Source organism: Cydia strobilella, chromosome 4 (genome assembly GCF_947568885.1).
Source record: "Cydia strobilella chromosome 4, ilCydStro3.1, whole genome shotgun sequence".
NCBI lineage: Eukaryota > Metazoa > Arthropoda > Insecta > Lepidoptera > Tortricidae > Cydia > Cydia strobilella.
The window spans coordinates 3,331,341-3,350,227 of record NC_086044.1 but is presented as its reverse complement, the minus strand read 5'-3'; the positions used below and the strand labels follow the sequence as shown (position 1 = coordinate 3,350,227).

The window sequence follows — 18,887 nt, the reverse complement described above, 5'->3', positions numbered from 1 at the left end:
CCCTATCACACTTACGTACGAATTTACAAGTGCGACAGAGAGGCAACACGTCGAACGTGGTTCGCGGTAGGCCCTCTGAGCTAATTTTGATGAATAAGATGCCATTCGTTTCATTTGTATGGCCCTGATAATACAGGCGCAGACTGCGGAGTACCTCGATGGAGGAGGTTCTTCCATTCAGTCAGTCCGTGGGTATGTTAAATAACTTAATTTAGGACATCTATGAATATAAATTAAATAACAAGACATTCTTTCAATAATTTATTTTAAATTCACCAATAATAATCATAATACACCAAGAAAATAACATTAAAAATACACAATAAAATTATAAATAATTTCACAAAAATAAATTATTTTTATCACAAAGTAAGGATATAAGTGGATTAGAAAATTTAATTTAACAAGTCGTACAATATTATGACAAAAAGACAATTTAATTGTTATTTATGCCCATACGCCCACACCTAGACCCACTTAGATGATAACGTAATGCCCAGTCGACCCATAAAACAATTTTTTAAAGAAATATATTAATATTTGTATCAATATTTTAGCCACATAACACGTTGGTTGTGATAAGCGTGTTATACCTACACTGATATCATCAGTGGGATATACTATCGTGTATACTAATTCAAACGCGAGATCATTTGCCGCTTACAAATATAACAATATTTAAGTAGAATGTTAATTATTTGGGTATATCAGCTGTTAGAAGTGAAATGAATGATTTCGAAATACGTTCAGAAAAGTCCACAATAATAGCCTGTGCACACCGCATGCGTGGTGCGTACCCGTGCACATGCTCGTTGTAATATACAGATCCTTATGAGAGACGGCACACCGCTTGCGTTACATGTGCGTGCACGGCTCCAACATTTGAGCGCACGTGCACATCTACGTACACGCAGCAGATGTGCTATAGCCTTAAGATATCCACAAAAATATCATACTTGGCATCTATTTGATATGCACTGAGCACAAATGTTATTGGTAGATGTAAAAACTACTTACATCTGATTGCTTCCTTTGGACCTTTGAGAACGAAAATTATATTAAAATTGCTTAAAATATACTAATAGTTAATTAAAGTTTATATAACTATCCTAAAAGGAAAACAGCTTCAGGTACACTGTTTCGGTAAATTATTATTGATATATATAAATAAAAAAATATGTATCACTAACTCACACCATAGTTTTCCTAAGTCTGAAATTCAAAGTAAATCTTACAACTGCAATGGAATATTAGCTATTTTAAACCTTAGATACAAAATAGATATTGAGAATGTTACCTTATTGCATGACAATAAGATACAAATATCAATGTCAGAAAGTGATACAAGTTAGCGATAAATACGATTTATTATCCTTCTTAAATAAATAACTGTAAATACTGGAAATAAATATGAGTATCAGAAGACGAAATGTTTACTTACAAAATGTATATAGCTTTACTAAGAGTAGCATTTGGCTTAAATATCAGACAAATAATAGTTTGCAATCGTTTAAAAAAATACTTCGCGTATATATACCTAAGCATCTGCTTATTTTTACTATTATACATAATTAAATTTATGGTTATATATACATCCGTAGTATCAACGCTAAAGGACGCAAATTCATTTCACTAGTACATTCCTATTTAGAATTCCTAAGTACAGAAAAAACTCAGTAAAACATTAAAATAATACCTAACACCAAAGCAAAACTAAAAAAATAAGAAGATTAAATTATAGAATCACGTCACAGAAGTAAATCACCATTTTGGACAGATAATATTTCATGTACATTTTACAGTGATATTTTGTTAAAATATAAATCATCTTTAGACTTCAGTGCAAAAAAATGTTTGATTTGATCCCAAAATAATACTATTTAAACACATAGGTGAATAACTTAACAAGTGCTTCCGATCTATGTGAAATTAATGATTTAGTCGGTTTGACAATTTATTATTCTTATTAATTTAAGTCATACTCCAGTCAGAATGTTAAAACATCTCAAATATAACATTTCTCATGAATTATGCCCGAGTGCAATATGGTGAAAGTGATTAATGATATCAATAAAGGCCTGTGCACACTGAATTCGTGTGCGTAGACGTGCGCGTGCGCGTAGTAATATACAGATCCTCATGAGAGACGGCACACCGCTTGCGTGACGCGTGCGTGCGCGGCTCAAACATATAAGCGCACACGCACGTCTACGCACACGGAGCCGGTGTCCGCTTGCCTTTATATGATGCACGTCAAAATTGATTGTACATATATCTATCGAGGACTTAAAAAGGAAGATATCTTACATATAACATAACATAATAATTCAATGGATCCAAATGCGATTAACAATTTAAATCTTAAAATCAAAGAGTTATTGACAGCAGAAGAGTTGTAAAGACTATGAAAAAACACTGTAGAGTCAGGCAACAGGCAAAGCTAACTCTGCGTGGCATTTGCAATGACAAAGTGTGGCAATGTCATCATTAATGGCAAATTTCTGTGAAAATATGTCGTTTACGATGACACTCCCTCCCTCTGTTATTCAAGTTCGCGCAGTTTAGACGGACGCGGAAGCTACGGCTACATAAGTTGACGCTTGACAATCCAGCTACTAATTAATTGCATGTAAAAATACGCAAGTAAGTATAACGGGTTAGCACTGATTGAATAACGTATCGCGGATTAGCAAAGTAATATTTTTGGTATTAATCCAGCTACTACGAAAACAATGGCGTCATAGTGCCACCTCACCATTCAAACTCGGGGCACGATTTCTCTTATATTTTACAACCCTTCTACAATAACTATGCTCCAAAATAACGACTTACTAAAATACGTGACTATTAAACCAGAACATGTACAACACCACCAAAAGGAGACAGTGCAGGAAGAACAGAACCGCCGAAGGTACACAATAGATCAGCCTCGAGTCCATCTGTCAATCGGGGAGTTTGATCTCCGCCCACACGGGGCAGTAGGGCGAGGCCGGCCCGCCCCACGACCAGCCGCGCGGGATCGCGAGGTGACTGAGACCAGACTTAATAGCCCCGAAGTGACCGTTGAAGGTGGTCTTGTCGGTACCTGGGCAGAGGATGCAGCTCTGGCCGGAGTAATTGTTGTCTATGGTTGTGGATAGACCTTCGTCTAGTAGCGGCTCGCAGCATTCGAGAACTGAAAATAGCGTTTGGAGTTTAGATTATTACGAAATAAACACTATTTAAAACCTCACTTAATCATAAATTATATTTGGTGGAAATTTGTAATGAAATTTCAAATTTGGTGGACTAAATTGACCGCGTGGCGTTCGCTTGGCACTCCAAGGTGCATAGTGGCAAATTTTATATTTAAAAATTTGATTAAAAATAAACTAAAACGTATACCTAAACCAGAACTATTTATTTTAATGAAAAGAAGACGAACGCGGATATAATTTTTTGAAAATCACATTTTCTAAATGTCGGCCTTCGCTATAGTGTGGAAAGATAAGTCGGGCCCGGAGGGAAACTACCTTAAATCCTTAAGCTGGCTTATTTTACTTAAAGGAGACATTCCTTTATTTTTAAAAAGAAACAAAACTGCATTCAAAGATTTTCTAAAACTCGCTTGCCTCGCCCGGGACTCAAACCAACTAAAATTAAAAAACAAACACTCCCTATTTTATTATACTAAACGCTGGTATTATTATTCAGGATAAAATTTCTCTAACAAACATTTGGTCTTAAAAATAAAAATGATCGTTAAATCTAACATAAACTTTATTTTACTATGAATTTGTTACACTTAAATTATTTATGCCCCTAATAATATTTTCACCGCAACCCTTAGCTCTTGAACGGTTTCATAGCAATTTTAGAGGTATTACTACCATTAAACGATTTTCTTATCAAAGATTTCAACAAGGTACTTAGCGATAAATTAGCAAGCGTGTACTTCAATGTTGGAGAGATAAGAGAACTGTTACGTGTCTTTTACTTGTTGAAAGTTAACAGTAACCAAATGTTTGTTAGAGAAATTTTATCCTGAATAATTTATGCCATCGATTAGTATAATAAAATAGGGAGTTTGTTTTTTTAATTTTAGTTGGTTCGAGTCCCGGGCGAGGCAAGCGAGTTTTAGAAAATGTTTGAATGCAGTTTTGTTTCTTTTTAAAAATAAAGGAAAGTCTCCTTTAAGTAAAATGAGCCAGCTTAAGGATATATACGTATACGCACTCCTCCAACCTTTTCCGTATATTCCGAAATGAATGCAAAACTTACTCCTTGTAAATTAATTTTTAAACAAGCAGAAACGTCTGCGATCGATGCTATTATCCAGAGGCCGTGAGTTCAAGTCTCACCCAAGGCAGTAATTTTTCCACTTTTAAATTTACTCCTTGTATACAGTAAAAATGAAAATCCTTTGATTAGATACATCTCAAAGCATATGCACGCTGTTCTGCTGGCCAGCGATCCATTGTCACTAATCAATCCGTAAAACTCACGAAATAAAAACACCCCGCGACCCCTTGCACATTGCGTTCGAAAATTATATGAATTTGAAAAAGGAACTCTGCTGCTGGACATCCTGTATTTGATTAAGTATTCTAAAATACTGCGTGATGACGCGACAAGACATTTGAGGAGTTCTTTATAACATTAAAAACAGAATAGATACTTAATACTGAATTCTGTTCCCATATACATACACAAAAGAATATGTTCACCATGACGAGAGATAGGTATCATATTATGATGTCACAACATGACGTCTGTATCTGCACGTTTATCTTTTAATAGAAATATGACAGAGTTTGTACTTTAAGCAACATTACATTACTTGTTATTGTTTGACAAGTCGTTTTTTCCTTAACAACAATAACAAATATTTTATAAGGAAAACATGTTATTTTTTGTAATTAACTTGCTAAACAAGGATGAAATAGATTCACTGGTACGCGATACATAATCACTACATACTCGTATTATAAAACAGTCCCCCGCCGCGTCTGTCAGTCTGTCTGTATGTTCGCGATAACCTCAAAAACCACTGAACGGATTTTCATGCGGTTTTCACCAATCAATAGAGTGATTATTGAGGAAGGTTATAGAGTATTAAATTTGTTAAGGTTTTGTGTAACCCGTGCGAAGCCGGGGCGGGTCGCTAGTAAGCAATAATAGTCTTTACAATATGTTATCATCAACGACTATGTAGTTACGTAACTTTATTAATAGAGAATCTATTACAAAAAAGTTTTGAGATGTAATGTTAAACCAAGGGGGTTACAAATTTTAGTTAGTGTCCACCGAACTAGTTTTCCACCGACTTGCCTATTTGAAAACCGTATCAATATTAGATGTCTTTATTTTTTTAATACATATAATGACTTTGCTGTCGCACGGCTACATAATAACATAAGAATACAAATACTTAAAAAAATCCTAATTGAACATAGCGCTAACCCTTATTATGGCATGCAGTTTGAGCAATACAGATACAAGTAAAGAGTTGTGTGCGTTTTGTTTTTTAATTTATAGGTAGAAACAAAGTCCAAAATGTATACCTATATGCATGATACACTGTCACAGGGCGGACACGCTATACATCAAAAGTCACTTGCGTTTCTATGTGTGAACGGCACGTCTGTACACGCGTCATGCGTCTTAGTGTGAGTAAGTTGCTTAAAAATAGTACTGAGAGTACGCCAGAAGTCCGCCAGATTGCCCAGATTTCTGTCGCGGGGCGAGGTAATTCGAGTCGGGGCGGGGCAGTGCGTGGCTATTCTGTATGTTATTGATAATACTATTACTTCTGCTGTGACACTGTTAGACGTTTATTTTTTCATATTATCTCTAACAGCAGCAGACGCCGTGTTTCGCGCTCTCGAACTGATAAGATATATATAAATGGTAATGCATCAATGTTGCACAGCAGGCGTAATGGTTTCCAAATAATCACAAATCTTCAACGTCACTGAGGTACATGACGCAAATACAAAAAATGGCCGAAGAAAAATAAACTGTGTGCTTTTCACGTTTGTTTCATCATTGTATAGTAAATGCATTCTCGCTGTTATAAGTTCAGCAAAACAAAACTAAGAAAAGTAGATGATTTACATAGTTTTTGAGAATTCAGAAACTTTTAGTATGCCCTATTCATTATATAATATACTAGCTTCTACCCGCAACTCCGTCTGGATGGATGATGATGATGAGTGATAAAAACTATCCTATGTCCTTCCCCGGGCCTAAAACTACCTATCTATATACCAAATTTGTGCTATTTAAACCAAAAGGGTACTTATTGTCGGTTGTCAATAAGGCGCTATTTTCTTATAACTTCAATTTGAAATCAACCTTATCGCCAAGCGACAATGTGGTACCTTTTAGTTGAAAACGTCACATTTTATATAAATCGGTTCAGTAGTTTCAAAGCGTAAAGAGGTAACATACAGACAGAAAGAGTTACGTTCATATTTATAATTTTAATATTAGTTACATAGCCATTTGTATTGTAAGCTTTATAACAAAGCCCACTGGTCACTCGCTGTTTATATCTAAACGGTTTAATCACAAATGGCTCTATTAATTATAATTACGTCTCAGACAAAGGATGCGGTATTGAACAACGGTCATATCATTCACACGTGGGCTCGTGGCTGTAGCATTTGTGGACTGTATTTACACACAATGACTGAAATAGGTAATTAGGTATTCAATTATTTGTAACTATTTGTCACACGAAATAGGCACAAAGGTGAAACGCTTTGGAAATTAAATTAGTTTTTTATTTAATTTGATAATTTGGAATAATAGTTTTTTTCCTATTCGTCACTTAGTTTTTTGTCAATGTCATCTTGGGGCAAAACTTCCCCTAAGTACGAGTATAATTGAAAAGTTTTGGATCATGGCCATTGGGTTAAAGTATAGTGCAGTTAAAACAAGGGTTTCGCATGTCACAGGATTGATTTTAGCTTCAGATCGCAACTATAGGTCTTATAATTTAAGAATACGTTAAATGATAACTGAGTTTAATTTTATGGGAGCATACACCTGCCGCTAGTGACGCGGAATCCTCTCGCATAGGACTATATAGCTACGAACGCAAGTGTAGTCACCGCGATGCTGCTTAAAACATTTGACACAGATGAAAAGGCCTATTATTAATTTACTCTGCATGTTGTATCAACTCAAAATCTCGCCAGCCGCAGCCGGCATTGGTCGGTCATCTTGACGACTCTAGATCCACGCCTTCAGTCGGTCGTGGCCACGTGACTGAAGGCCGGAGAGACAGTAGTACTCACTCTGCACGTTGCTCCAGCAGCAGAATTCGCCAGCCAACGCCAGAGGCAGTCCGCACCGGTCGGCCATCTTGACGACCCTCTCTAGATGGTCCACGTCTTCGGTTGACAGTCGGTCGTGGCACACCACGTTAAGGATGACTGTTGGTCGCCCGGAGAGCAGGAACGCTGGAAAGAATAAAACATTCGTTAGTGAGTTTGGAAACATTACCGCATACGAAGCCATATGCGGCGGATATGATATTCAGCTCTATTAACAGCTATAGGTCAAAGGCAGTAAGGGGTTAAGACAGATTATTGGCTAGATTGGGAAAATTATTAATTTATTAAGAATCTGTCATATTTTTATATGCTTCCAATAATGTGAATAATAAATAGAAGAATCTTATTATAGGTACGGATTGTTTTAGAAGTCTTTTTAATATAATAGGGATGCTTAATGAATGAAAGCAAAGGAAACATTGGCAAAATGCTTTAGATGTTTTTTTAAGTGAATGTTTATATTGAGTGTGACATAAAATCCAATATTAAGATTTAAAATAAAATATTGCATGTATAAGAAAACAAAACGAACCGTGACTAAAATAAAATTAACTATGAACTTTACGGAACGCAATCGCTAACACAGTGAGAGAAAATGGCATTCTAAAACGCCATCAGCTTTGTGCTCAAACAGCACAAAATACTTACGTTACTTGAAAGGATTGATTGCGAATAAGCGCAAAATCGTTAATATATTTTGCGCTTATTCTAACCTAACCTATTAATAAACATTGAATGAGAAGATAGGAAAATATAGTAAGTAACAGTGATCGAAGTCTATTTCACCTATTATTTAATATTTAATAATAATAAGATATAGGTACTAAAAAAAGTGTACTTATGATTTTTTTCCATAGAGAATTTCATACAATAGAGTTAAATTTTATAACTAAATCTAGTTTAATAGATAGAAAATGAGCAATTTATCACAATATAAAATACAAGTCCACAAATTTTCATTATTAAGGTTTTTTTTTAAACATCCAAAAAGAAAAAAAAAACGATTTCTTGCATTTTATTTAAAGAAATATTGTGTAGCTACTATATGGGTACGCAATATTTCACCTACAAAATCGCAATTTCCTTGTTTTCCATACTTACATCGAAACGGCTATTAGCAATAGTGACGTTACATCGTGACGTCACGATGTATTGCCATTTTGTTAGGAGCGTGTCAGTAAAGGTGCGATTGTCAGACTTTGACTATAATTTCTGACTTTTGTATGGCTTTAACGCAATGGGTCCCATACAGGCATTTGATCCTCAAAAGAAACCTGATCGATTTATACCATTAATAAAAAATTAAATTTGTCAACTAGCCTATATTAACACAACGAACACGTTCCCACGAGAAATCTAGAGACTGAAATATAACATGCGTATTTTTTTAAGTAATTTAATACGCGGTATCTCAAAATTAAACCATTTACAAAATTACATATTCTGGGAAACCCCACCTTTATTTATTCCGGGTCGGTCTTGCCGGCTCGCGCGTCAACACGGTTAATTTGTTGGTAAACAGTAGTCACGTGGGCGGCTCGTGGTTAGTGCATATTTCATGGGCCCAAGGCCGCTATCGATCTAACCCACCCACTGCCTCGTCATTTTACAACCAACGGTCACCTTCTGTGACATTCTATTTAATTAAAACAGTAAAATAACGGGTCAGTCTGTTTTGATAGCAGTCTTGTCACGCGAGAAATGCTATTGTTTTAACCTGACTGATTAAACAGGTAGTCCATACTAATATTATAAATGGGTAAGTCTGTCTGTCTGTTTGTTACCTCTTCACGCTTAAATCGCTGAACCGATTCAGTTAAAATTTGACATAGAAATAGTTTGAGTACCGGGGAAGGACATAGGGTAGTTTATACCCCAGAAGTCATCTTTTAACGGGGTGAAAAGGGGGGTGGGAGTTTGTATGGTGAATAAAAAGCAGATTGGATAAAATATAAGCTAGCCAAGAAAGCCATCATAATACGATGTGGTGGTTCAAAGAGCTAAAAATAGAGAATGATTACATAATTGCATGCAAAATAAAACTAACTTATGACATTTCGGTTTCAGGGCATAGAGATTTAATTAAAATGAAAACAAATTACGCGGCACCGAGGACCTTAATAAGTAAACAGTACAGACGAGGTCAAGGTGTAAACGTTAAAGTAAATGATACTTCAGGTGGAAAGGGCGGTTAGCAATGAGAGTTTTTTTTTAATTTAAATGGCTTTAATGATGGCTAAAGATATATATTTTAGTAAAAAAAATACCTCTTGTAAAGTCGGTTATAAATGTAGACAATGTCACCCGCGTCAAAAAATTAAAGACAGGAAAGGGATAACTATGTAGTCTATGTAATAATATGTAGGTATGTGATGAGAGTTATTCTAATTTGGCACTTATGAGGGCGCTAAAGTTATATTTTTCGGGATGGGACTATTTGGAACAACGCCGAAAGGATTAAATCTAAATATGTACTATGTACTAGCCTACCTTGCTATAAAGAGTTTTTGATAGTGAGAGGTAAGGTTCAAGAAAACGGGCCAAGTACGAGTCGGACTCGCGCACGAAGGGTTCCGTACCATTACGCAAAAAACATTTATTTTATTCTGTTTTTAGTATTTGTTGTTATAGCGGCAACAGAAATACATCATCAACATCTGTGAAAATTTCAACTATCAAGCTATCACGGTTCATGAGATACAGCCTGGTGACAGACCGACAGACAGACGGACGGACAGCGGAGTCTTAGTAATAGGGTCCCGTTTGTACGGATAGCATACACCAGAGAATTTGGGACGGATACCGTCGTGGCCGGGTGGTCTAGTGGTCAGGAGTGTCAGGACGTTCGATTCCCGCCTCGGCCACTGGTGGACTTGGTCACTTTTTCTTTAGTGTATGTATTTCAGTTTATAATGTACGGAGCCGAACAGTCATCTATATAACTTGTCAAATTCGAGGCACGATTTTTTCGTATACTTTAGTAGCTAAACACCTTACACAATCAATGGATCTTTGCTACTGAGTAATAGCGGAAACAAGTACCAAAATAAACAAAAATGTTTTCATATTCATCAGATCACATCATCGGTCCATTTCGTGGGAGGCAAACCCACGATTTTTCGGTACGGTACATGCTATTTCCAGATATATAAAGATTTTGACATGACCGTGATCTTGATCTGTCTGTGATTCAATGTATGATTTTTTGCAAAAAAAAACCACTCGCCAGTGATTTCATCATTATCCTATCTCTGTTGCATGTCTATAGAGATATTTTTAATGAGCCTAAACTCAACATGTTTATGTTTTTCCATTGTAGAGTAGTTGACATATTGCATTGCCATCCGATATACGGAAGTATGCTAAATTTCAGCTCAATCAGACACCGGAATGTGGTTCAAATTTAAATTACAAGATTTGAAGCACATATACAGATATATATACAAAGAATATTAGCGGTGAAGCTAAATAAAAGTGGAAATTCCTGCGATACTACTAAATAATACCAATTAAAAAAAATATGGTTGTCTGTAAAGTCGGTTTACGGACGATAATTTTGCATGATAACGTCATAAGAAAACATTGATGAAATGGCCGTAACGTTATCATGGATATCTGAGGAGTGTCTTTTCAAAAGGGTTTATTTCTCTATGAAAAACCCTTTTGAAAAGACACTCCTCATCTGTCCACAACGTTTCCATGGAGATCTGTCCACAACGTTTCCATGGAGATCTGTCCACAACGAGACACTTTTTCGTGCATGCTACCGGTGTTTATCGATTTAAAAAGACGTTATCACGTCAACAATGTTGAATCGGGATTTTTTCCGGAAATCCGTACGCGGAAGGCACGCCGGGTAGCAACAAGTGTTCATTGATAAATAAAATGCAAAAACAACCTATTTAAATGGCGATAGAGGTCATTCAACTATGTACTTTGTCAAGGCATTTGACTCTCCGACCTTACAGTAATGACATTGCTCGCCGTTTTGTCATGTAGGTGTGCTGTTTAAATCATAATCATATGGAATGGGTCACCCTCACATTTCAGTGAGCTATCGAAGCGAAGGGTCACCTCGTTTATTGATCATTCAAAAATTCAAAACCAAGAGTATAGTAGTATTAATCCGCTTGAATGCGATCGTTTAATACGATTTTACATTGGTTCCTGCAACTTGTTTTCGTAATTTTTAGGGTAAAAATAGGACCGTATTGCGAAGATTCCACTGTCTGTCTGTCTGTCTGTTCGTCAGTCTGTCTGTCACCAGGCTGTATCTCATGAACCGTGATAGCTAGACAGTTGAAATTTTCACAGATGATGTATTTCTGTTGCCCCTATAACAACAAATACTAAAAAGTACGGAACCCATTTTATACAGTTAATTTACATACTTTCCCGCTTAAGACGCGTTTTTGTCGTGGACCCCGTGGTCCTTTTAGAATCGCCTTAACGGTGTTTGACTCTGAAAATATCCATTTAGCTAATTTTCCCTGGCAGCTCGGTCAGTAATTTGCCTATATGGGTTGCTTTAATTATTTTAAAGTCTGGAGCGGTACCGCAAATAATTTAACTTATTAAATGGCGAAACATATTTTAACATATACGAGCTAAGCTTAATTACGGCTAATTGCATTCATAATTGTTAAAAATCTCACTTAACTCATTACGACAAACGACAATTAAGCAAGTATTCGCAACGGTAATTAAATAACGGTACCTCGCACTGTTAACTAACAATACGTACCGGTAACTTTAGTCCACAACTTACAACTATGGTCCAAATCAATAGTATTTTATTCAAACCTTAAAAATCTAAAACACAAGTATGCACATAAAAAAACATAAAAAGACACTAAAACTAACGAAAAAAAAAAAAAAGCACACTACTGATATACTATCCTACTTATACTATCAGCCCCATTCCGACCCCCACCCAGCCCAAAAGTGCCAAATATGCTAGCGGTATTACCGCGCTGGATGGCAAGCGATATCTGTTGGACCAAGTAGGAGCCTGAATGGGGATCGCACCCTCTGTCACGTAGACGCCGCCCCAAGTCTCTAACCAACCTCTTTGCCTCCGACCACCACGGCCCAGCCGTTTCCACCGCGACCGGAACGAAATCGTACGCTGGTTCCAGGTTTGCGTACTTTAAGCGTTTGAGCCTCGCTGCATTTTCCGCGGCTGCGCCTGCCAACCTGCTAGCAGGAGCAATATGAGTAGGCGCAAACGGACTCACGCAGGTTGCATCCCAGAGCAAGCAGCGGCCTTTGGCCCACGGAACCAGCGTTAAACCGTCCGGGCGCTTGCCGTCTGTACGGCTTAAAAAACCAAATTCAAGTTTTTCAAATTATGTTGAGTAATTGAGCAACTAATATAGAAAAAGCATTAGTATAAGCTCCAAAATAAATGTAACGAGTCCAAAATGTCCAAATCAAAAAGGCTCGTTAAAAATCAACGTTAAAAACTGGACCATAGTTATTATTCACAACGATGGGAGCCATTGAAATAAAAAAAACATTGAAATTTCAATCGAGATGAAGGTTTTAAGATCTCATCCACATGGAACCCATTCATTAGTAAGTGTAAGCGAAAATAAATATCGAAAGTTGAAAAATCGAATCTTGTGAGTGTTGAGTCGACCCGGTGACATCGACATCCCTAGTGCGCAAAACGTTCAAGTTAATAAACAAGACCAAGTGCGGGTAGTTCGAAAAACTCGCGCGCCTAGTTGTTGATGTCAACTTGAGCCAGTCTCCTCCGAGACCACGGGGACAACGCCGTCCTCGAAAAGTCGGAGGTAAATTTAAAACTTATTTTACGCGATTAAGTCCCGTCGTTGTGAATAATAATGAGTAAAAATCCTGAGTTTAAATCAGTGGACTATAGTTGTGTTGTAGGACTATAGTTACCTGAGTTTACGGTAAGCCTTAGTAACAAGGCTTCAAATATGGTCTTTCACGAGCGTCAACTGTAGTTAGATAAGCTACACCATAGCCTTACCACGAGTGTGACACTAACCTGACACTGACATATTCGATAACGTCTGCGTAACTTACTTTCTATACATCTCGCTAATATGCTAGTACGAGCGAGATGCATAGAAAGTAAGTTACGCACACGCTAGCAAATATGTCAATGTCAGGTCAGTGTCACACTCGTAACGCTAATAACCTCCCAGACTACCGAACATTCTCCTCACGTGTGAAAGTCAAAAACCGACATTGGCAAATTCACCCCGTGCAAAATTGCGGGGAGTAAAAGCCAGATAGGATAAATAAAAAAAAAAAAAAAAAACGCTAGTAACCTGCGCAGTCTACATCTACAAGGCTAGTATCAAGACTTTTAATTAGAAAATCATTAAATTATTGTTTCTAAATGCATCGATGTTTAACTGCAAGGTAAATGCAAACGTGGTTGATGACTGAAGCAAGCAGGTGCACTGGATCATCTTTTTAGGAATATTTTAATTATTTATATACAATTAGGAGCAGTGAAGCACTTTGTATGGAAACGAAGATTGTTCTTGACTTTCTCAGAGTATAGTATAGAATAACTATTTAATAGTTATTTGTTATACAAGGGTGCAGTTGTATTTTACCCGCAAGTGTGGAATTGAATCCTGAGCGTAGCGAGGGTTTCAACACACGAGAATTAAAATACATTTGCACCCGTGTGTAACACAAAACTTTTCCCCTCACTATAGCGAGGAAAGTGCAACATCCACAGGCGTTAGATCATCTTCATCACTGAATTCACTAATTTTTTTACGATATTATAACAGAAAATACTAAAAATTCTAATTTTTACGTGAGTCGGTGAGAAGAACAGTAAAATTTTTGTTGACAATGTTGACATTTCTGTTCTGACGTATGAAATGTCAACGATGCGTTTTGAAATTGCATCGACTCAACTTGTGCGTTCAGAATTATATTTAACATCATTATAAAAAATCTAACGTTTCTTATGGAATTTTAAGGTTTGTGACTTAAAATTATTAAATAAAGCTAAATTTGGTATTTTTTATTAGATTCTCAAACCATTTATTTAATGATAATTCATATCGAACGAACCATTATTATGAACGTTTTACGTTTTGTTATCTGTCAAGCTACTTAAACACGCTCCATCCAAGGTCAAATTACTTTCCCCACTAGTGGATAAAATGCGTTTTTCCCCGCTTGTTTTAAAGGATAATAGACGGCTTTCCGAGCTAGTGAGGGGAAAAATATTTAAATAGTACCTATTTTAGAGCCTGCACACATTTTTGTAATTCCTCCTTTCTTAATGACCTCGAATCAGGGACCGGCCCGCTATCCCTTATCGGGGTTTTATAAGGGTATTGCATAAGGCTTAACTCACCATACCCTTTGCCAGACGAAACCCTTTGTTTTGCTTTTAAAAACCCTTATATAAAGCTACCACATTTGAGTAATCGGTAGCCCAAATACCCTTACAAAACCCTTATCATCCGCTCACCAACACCTTGCATATTGCTTATAAGGGTTAGCCTTATAAAGAGCTTCCATTTTAGCATATAAGCGTGCTAATTTAAGTCGTCTACCTTGTTCATAAAGCACACATTACCTCGAATCCGAGCGATCGTCGGCGGCGACGGCGGCGTTCTTTGACTAGGCACGTATTTTCTTTCCTTTTCATACACTACCGTAGATATATACTAATCCTGTCTCTTTCACGCAAAGGGAAACCTTTATAAAAAGCGCTTAAACATAAGGGTAACCCTTATTAAGAGCTAGCCTTATTTTTGGTTAGCTTTTCGATAAGGGTTAGTCAAAGGTAAGGGTATGAATGGGCTTGCAGTTCAAAAGGGAAAGTCTTTCAATGTGTTAGCCTTGTTTAAGTGTCGCCCATTGAAAGGGTTTTATCGCGGAAAGGGTTGTCCGGTCCCTGCCTCGAATTCCTGACTACACACATACTGAGGTATACTTATAAACTGTTAATGAGCACAATTTGCGAGTCACGAATCAGTAACCTGATTACTTTCAATTAATACATTGTTGAGAACGATTTTCGTGTCTGGCTCTATATTTATCCTAATTTTAGCAGAATACTGAATAGCTTTTAAACAGTAGGTACGAGTATGCTCGGTTATTCGTACTGGATATGTTAAAGATTTGTTTTATGCCTGTTATATCAACATAGGTAATAAGCGTATCTAAAGATGCGAAACATGCCAGTACTATAGTAAATTATGATGCGAAAAAAAAATCCTTTCTACCCGGGAGGCGTACACAAACCTGGCAGTAGTATTTAAATCGCAATTTAATATCTTGTAGGCCAAGCACAGACCACCCACCTTTTTTGCAGACGTCGTTGGCGATAACGGGCAAACTTGGATTATTTTTCGAGACTGGCCAGATGTAGCATGTAGCACAAAACCAGGACTAATAGGCTCATAATAATTTAATATTTTGAAGCGCCGCGCTCACGCACATCTCACTGCGTGAACGGCGACGAAAGTAAAGTATGATATCAACATTCGTTTTTAAATACATCGCATGCGTAGAGGTACGAAACGGACATGATTAATAATTGATATTAATATAAAAATTCTCGGTAGGTACATTCATAAGAACACTCAGTTATTCGTGTATCAAACAAATTTTTCTTGCATGTTTTCTATTCAGCCGTAACACGTTACGTGTACCATCGTTCACACTGTTAACTGACACATCTTGAGCCTTATTGTAATGCACACAAGGTTCATCGATGGTCAGAGTGTTGCTCTTAGTACTTCCGCCACCAATGTTTACGTTTGTGTGGGAGCCGATACTTTCCGAATTTCAGAACTTCTTTACAGCCGATACTTGGAAACTGGACTGAAGAATGGTAATGATGTTGTTTTGCAGGTAAGAGTGTAGGTTTTGTAGAATTTAAAGTATTGTTTATAAATTCGAGATGCCTTTCGCGTGTTATACCTAAGTAAGTCGGAGTCGGAGCTGGGAAAATGACATTTTTTACATACATATGATATCACTTAAAACCGATTTTCTATAGACTTTCGTCAAAACTAGTCAAGTGACGTTTCTGGATAAAGAAGTGTCACTTTTGACACTGACAGACCATAATTATCATATAAACTATTGTCAAAAGTGAAATTTGCTTACTACAACTGCTCTTTAGAATATATTGCGTATCGCTATATATAGTCGATTAACAAGGGGCAGCATTTGCGACAATTGAGACGGTAAAACCGTTCGACCGGCCGTTGCGTTGTTGTCTTTTGACTTCCATTTAAGTTGGTTGGATTGGAAATTTGGAACAGGGTGAGCCAAAACGCCAACGGCCATATAATCCAGCCTGCGAGAGAGCAGCAAGGCCGTGGCTCTGGGTTCAAGTGTGGAGATCCCATGGTTTATACTGTCATATGACTCATATGTGTTAGAGATTTTGTATTATTATGTTCACATTCACCCTGTGGTGCTGTAACGTATCACTCGCTCCGCAACGTTGCCAGCTCGCTGACGAGCGGCCGGATCTCGCTCGCTTCGCGCAGAAGGCACACTTGGTCCAGAGGTTCGCTCTATAGACTCACCTTGTGGCTCAGTGACGTATCGTTCGCTCCGCAACGTTGCCAGCTCGCTGACGAGCGGCCGGATCTCGCTCGCTTCGCTCAGAAGGCACACTTGGTCCAGGGGCATATCCTCTATCGTTATACCTTTGTTGGATGAATCGAAGAGGAAACCCAACTTTTTACTGCAACAAAGGAGAAAAAGTTATTTAGTTTATATATATATATATATATATATAATTATGTATTACAAAGAACCTGTAAAATATACCTACGTAGATATCTATTTGGCCAAAATTTATGAAATTGGTTTATTCGGTGAAAAGTGAAGGACCTCTTGTATGGGATTTTTTCTTAATCTATTAAGTGGGGAATGAAAAGAACTTTATCACTCGATAAGTACCTAGATATGTTTTCTCGCATACCGATCGATAACCCCTTCATTACTTTGTGAACTATATCAATAATTAATCGCATTTATTCATGTAAACGACACTTTTTTTTATTCACGCGCGAGGAATGGATGATGAATGAATGGAGTTACACATACCGGAGATAAGAATTCTAAATTTAAAATTTCACAGACGGTTTTTCTTTGCACACGACGTGACGTTGTGTTTATCTACTTGTATACAAAACGACAAACAGAAATAAGCAAATCATGCTAGCCGTGCAAAAAAATTAAAATGAAATGCTGAAATGAATAAAGTATAAGTGACAGTCATATCTGTGAGTCGTTTTATAGCCACTTAACCGAATAACCGGTCGCGTTTTATAGACTTCGTAACACCGATTAAGTTAGCCTTCATGTTATCGTTAGATTGAATTAACATTGACACACCTGAAATGGAATATGATGTAAAACTAAAATTGTACTTAAAAGGTATTAATTTAGGTACTAATGTTTTTATTTGCCGAAGTTACTTGAGTAATATTGACGCGTTTGTTACTTGGTCCTATGATTGACTTGTAAAAAATGCTTTACATGTTTATTTTTTAAAAATCACCTGGAGGAAGGCAAGAAAATTTCAAAGACTGGACCCTACGCGAACGGAGACGCGGGCACAGCTAGTCGTTAAATAAATGACAAAATTAACAGACCCTGGTCTTTTTAAATTGGTTGGTTTTAATAAAATTGTTTGTTGAAACTCGCAAACTTTACAAATTTTGAGTGACAAGGGCGCGCGGCGATGGCAAACAAGCAGTGCTATAAACATACAAATGGCAAATATTCCAATATTTTTGCTTGGTCAGAGCACTTAGCCGGTTTCCCGCCGCCCGTCTATTTATTCATAAGTATGGTTGCAGTCGTTGAGAGCTCATTTCTAGTGTAATTTGATACGAAGATTTATGATAACTACCGTAATCGGTTGATTTCTTTTAAAAATGAGTTAACAATGAAATTATAATTTTAGACACAGTATGTTTCTAAATCGCTTTTGCATTGATCTTTTTTTTTTATTCGTAAGCGTCTACTTTGTCCGTTGTGTCATACTAACGAGTATGTTCAGCTTCCTTAAAACCCTAGTGCTATACTTAGCTATAGATTTACTTAAAGCGACGACCAAAAAAAAACATAAGAAATATGTGACAATTTGTGGGCAACGTGGCCATCTCAACCATAAACCTAATTTCGTGTCTTCAAATCAATAACCGAAGGTCAAAGTTAAAATGGTCTTAAGGTGCAACGCTCGATATCTTCGCAAATAATAGACGACCTTTGAGAGCGGCAATGATTTGCGGTTCAACGTCGCAATAAAGGGGTCGGACCATTTAGGCCCCTGAAGACATTCCCTGAAGGTCATCTCCATTTGTGGTCGTTTAAATCAATGTCTTGTACCTATTTGTCACTGTTCTGCTAAAAGAATACGATGAGTGAATGATGTATGCAGTTATCGGGGCAAAGCCGATTATATCTAATCAATGGTGTCAGAAACTGAGCCGACACAAGCACGCAGTAAAAAAAATTTTACGGTGTAAACTGGATCAAAACTATCTTTACAATTAATTTATGGCCCTGATAAAGCATGAATAC

The 18,887-nt window shown here is 37.0% G+C and overlaps 1 protein-coding gene across 1 annotated transcript in view; it reads right to left on the bottom strand.

The window, feature by feature from the left end:
* Positions 1 to 1,653: 1,653 nt before the first annotated feature.
* LOC134740485 (endonuclease/exonuclease/phosphatase family domain-containing protein 1-like) overlaps positions 1,654 to 18,887 on the bottom strand; it is a 36,483-nt gene continuing 19,249 nt past the window's right edge. Inside the window, exons 4-6 of the mRNA XM_063672974.1 lie at positions 16,877 to 17,037; positions 7,284 to 7,448; positions 1,654 to 3,175 (exon numbers count right to left, since the gene is read on the bottom strand). Coding sequence (XP_063529044.1) covers positions 2,943 to 3,175; positions 7,284 to 7,448; positions 16,877 to 17,037 — 559 coding nt within the window. The 3' untranslated portion in view covers positions 1,654 to 2,942. The remainder of the gene's footprint in view (positions 3,176 to 7,283; positions 7,449 to 16,876; positions 17,038 to 18,887) is intronic.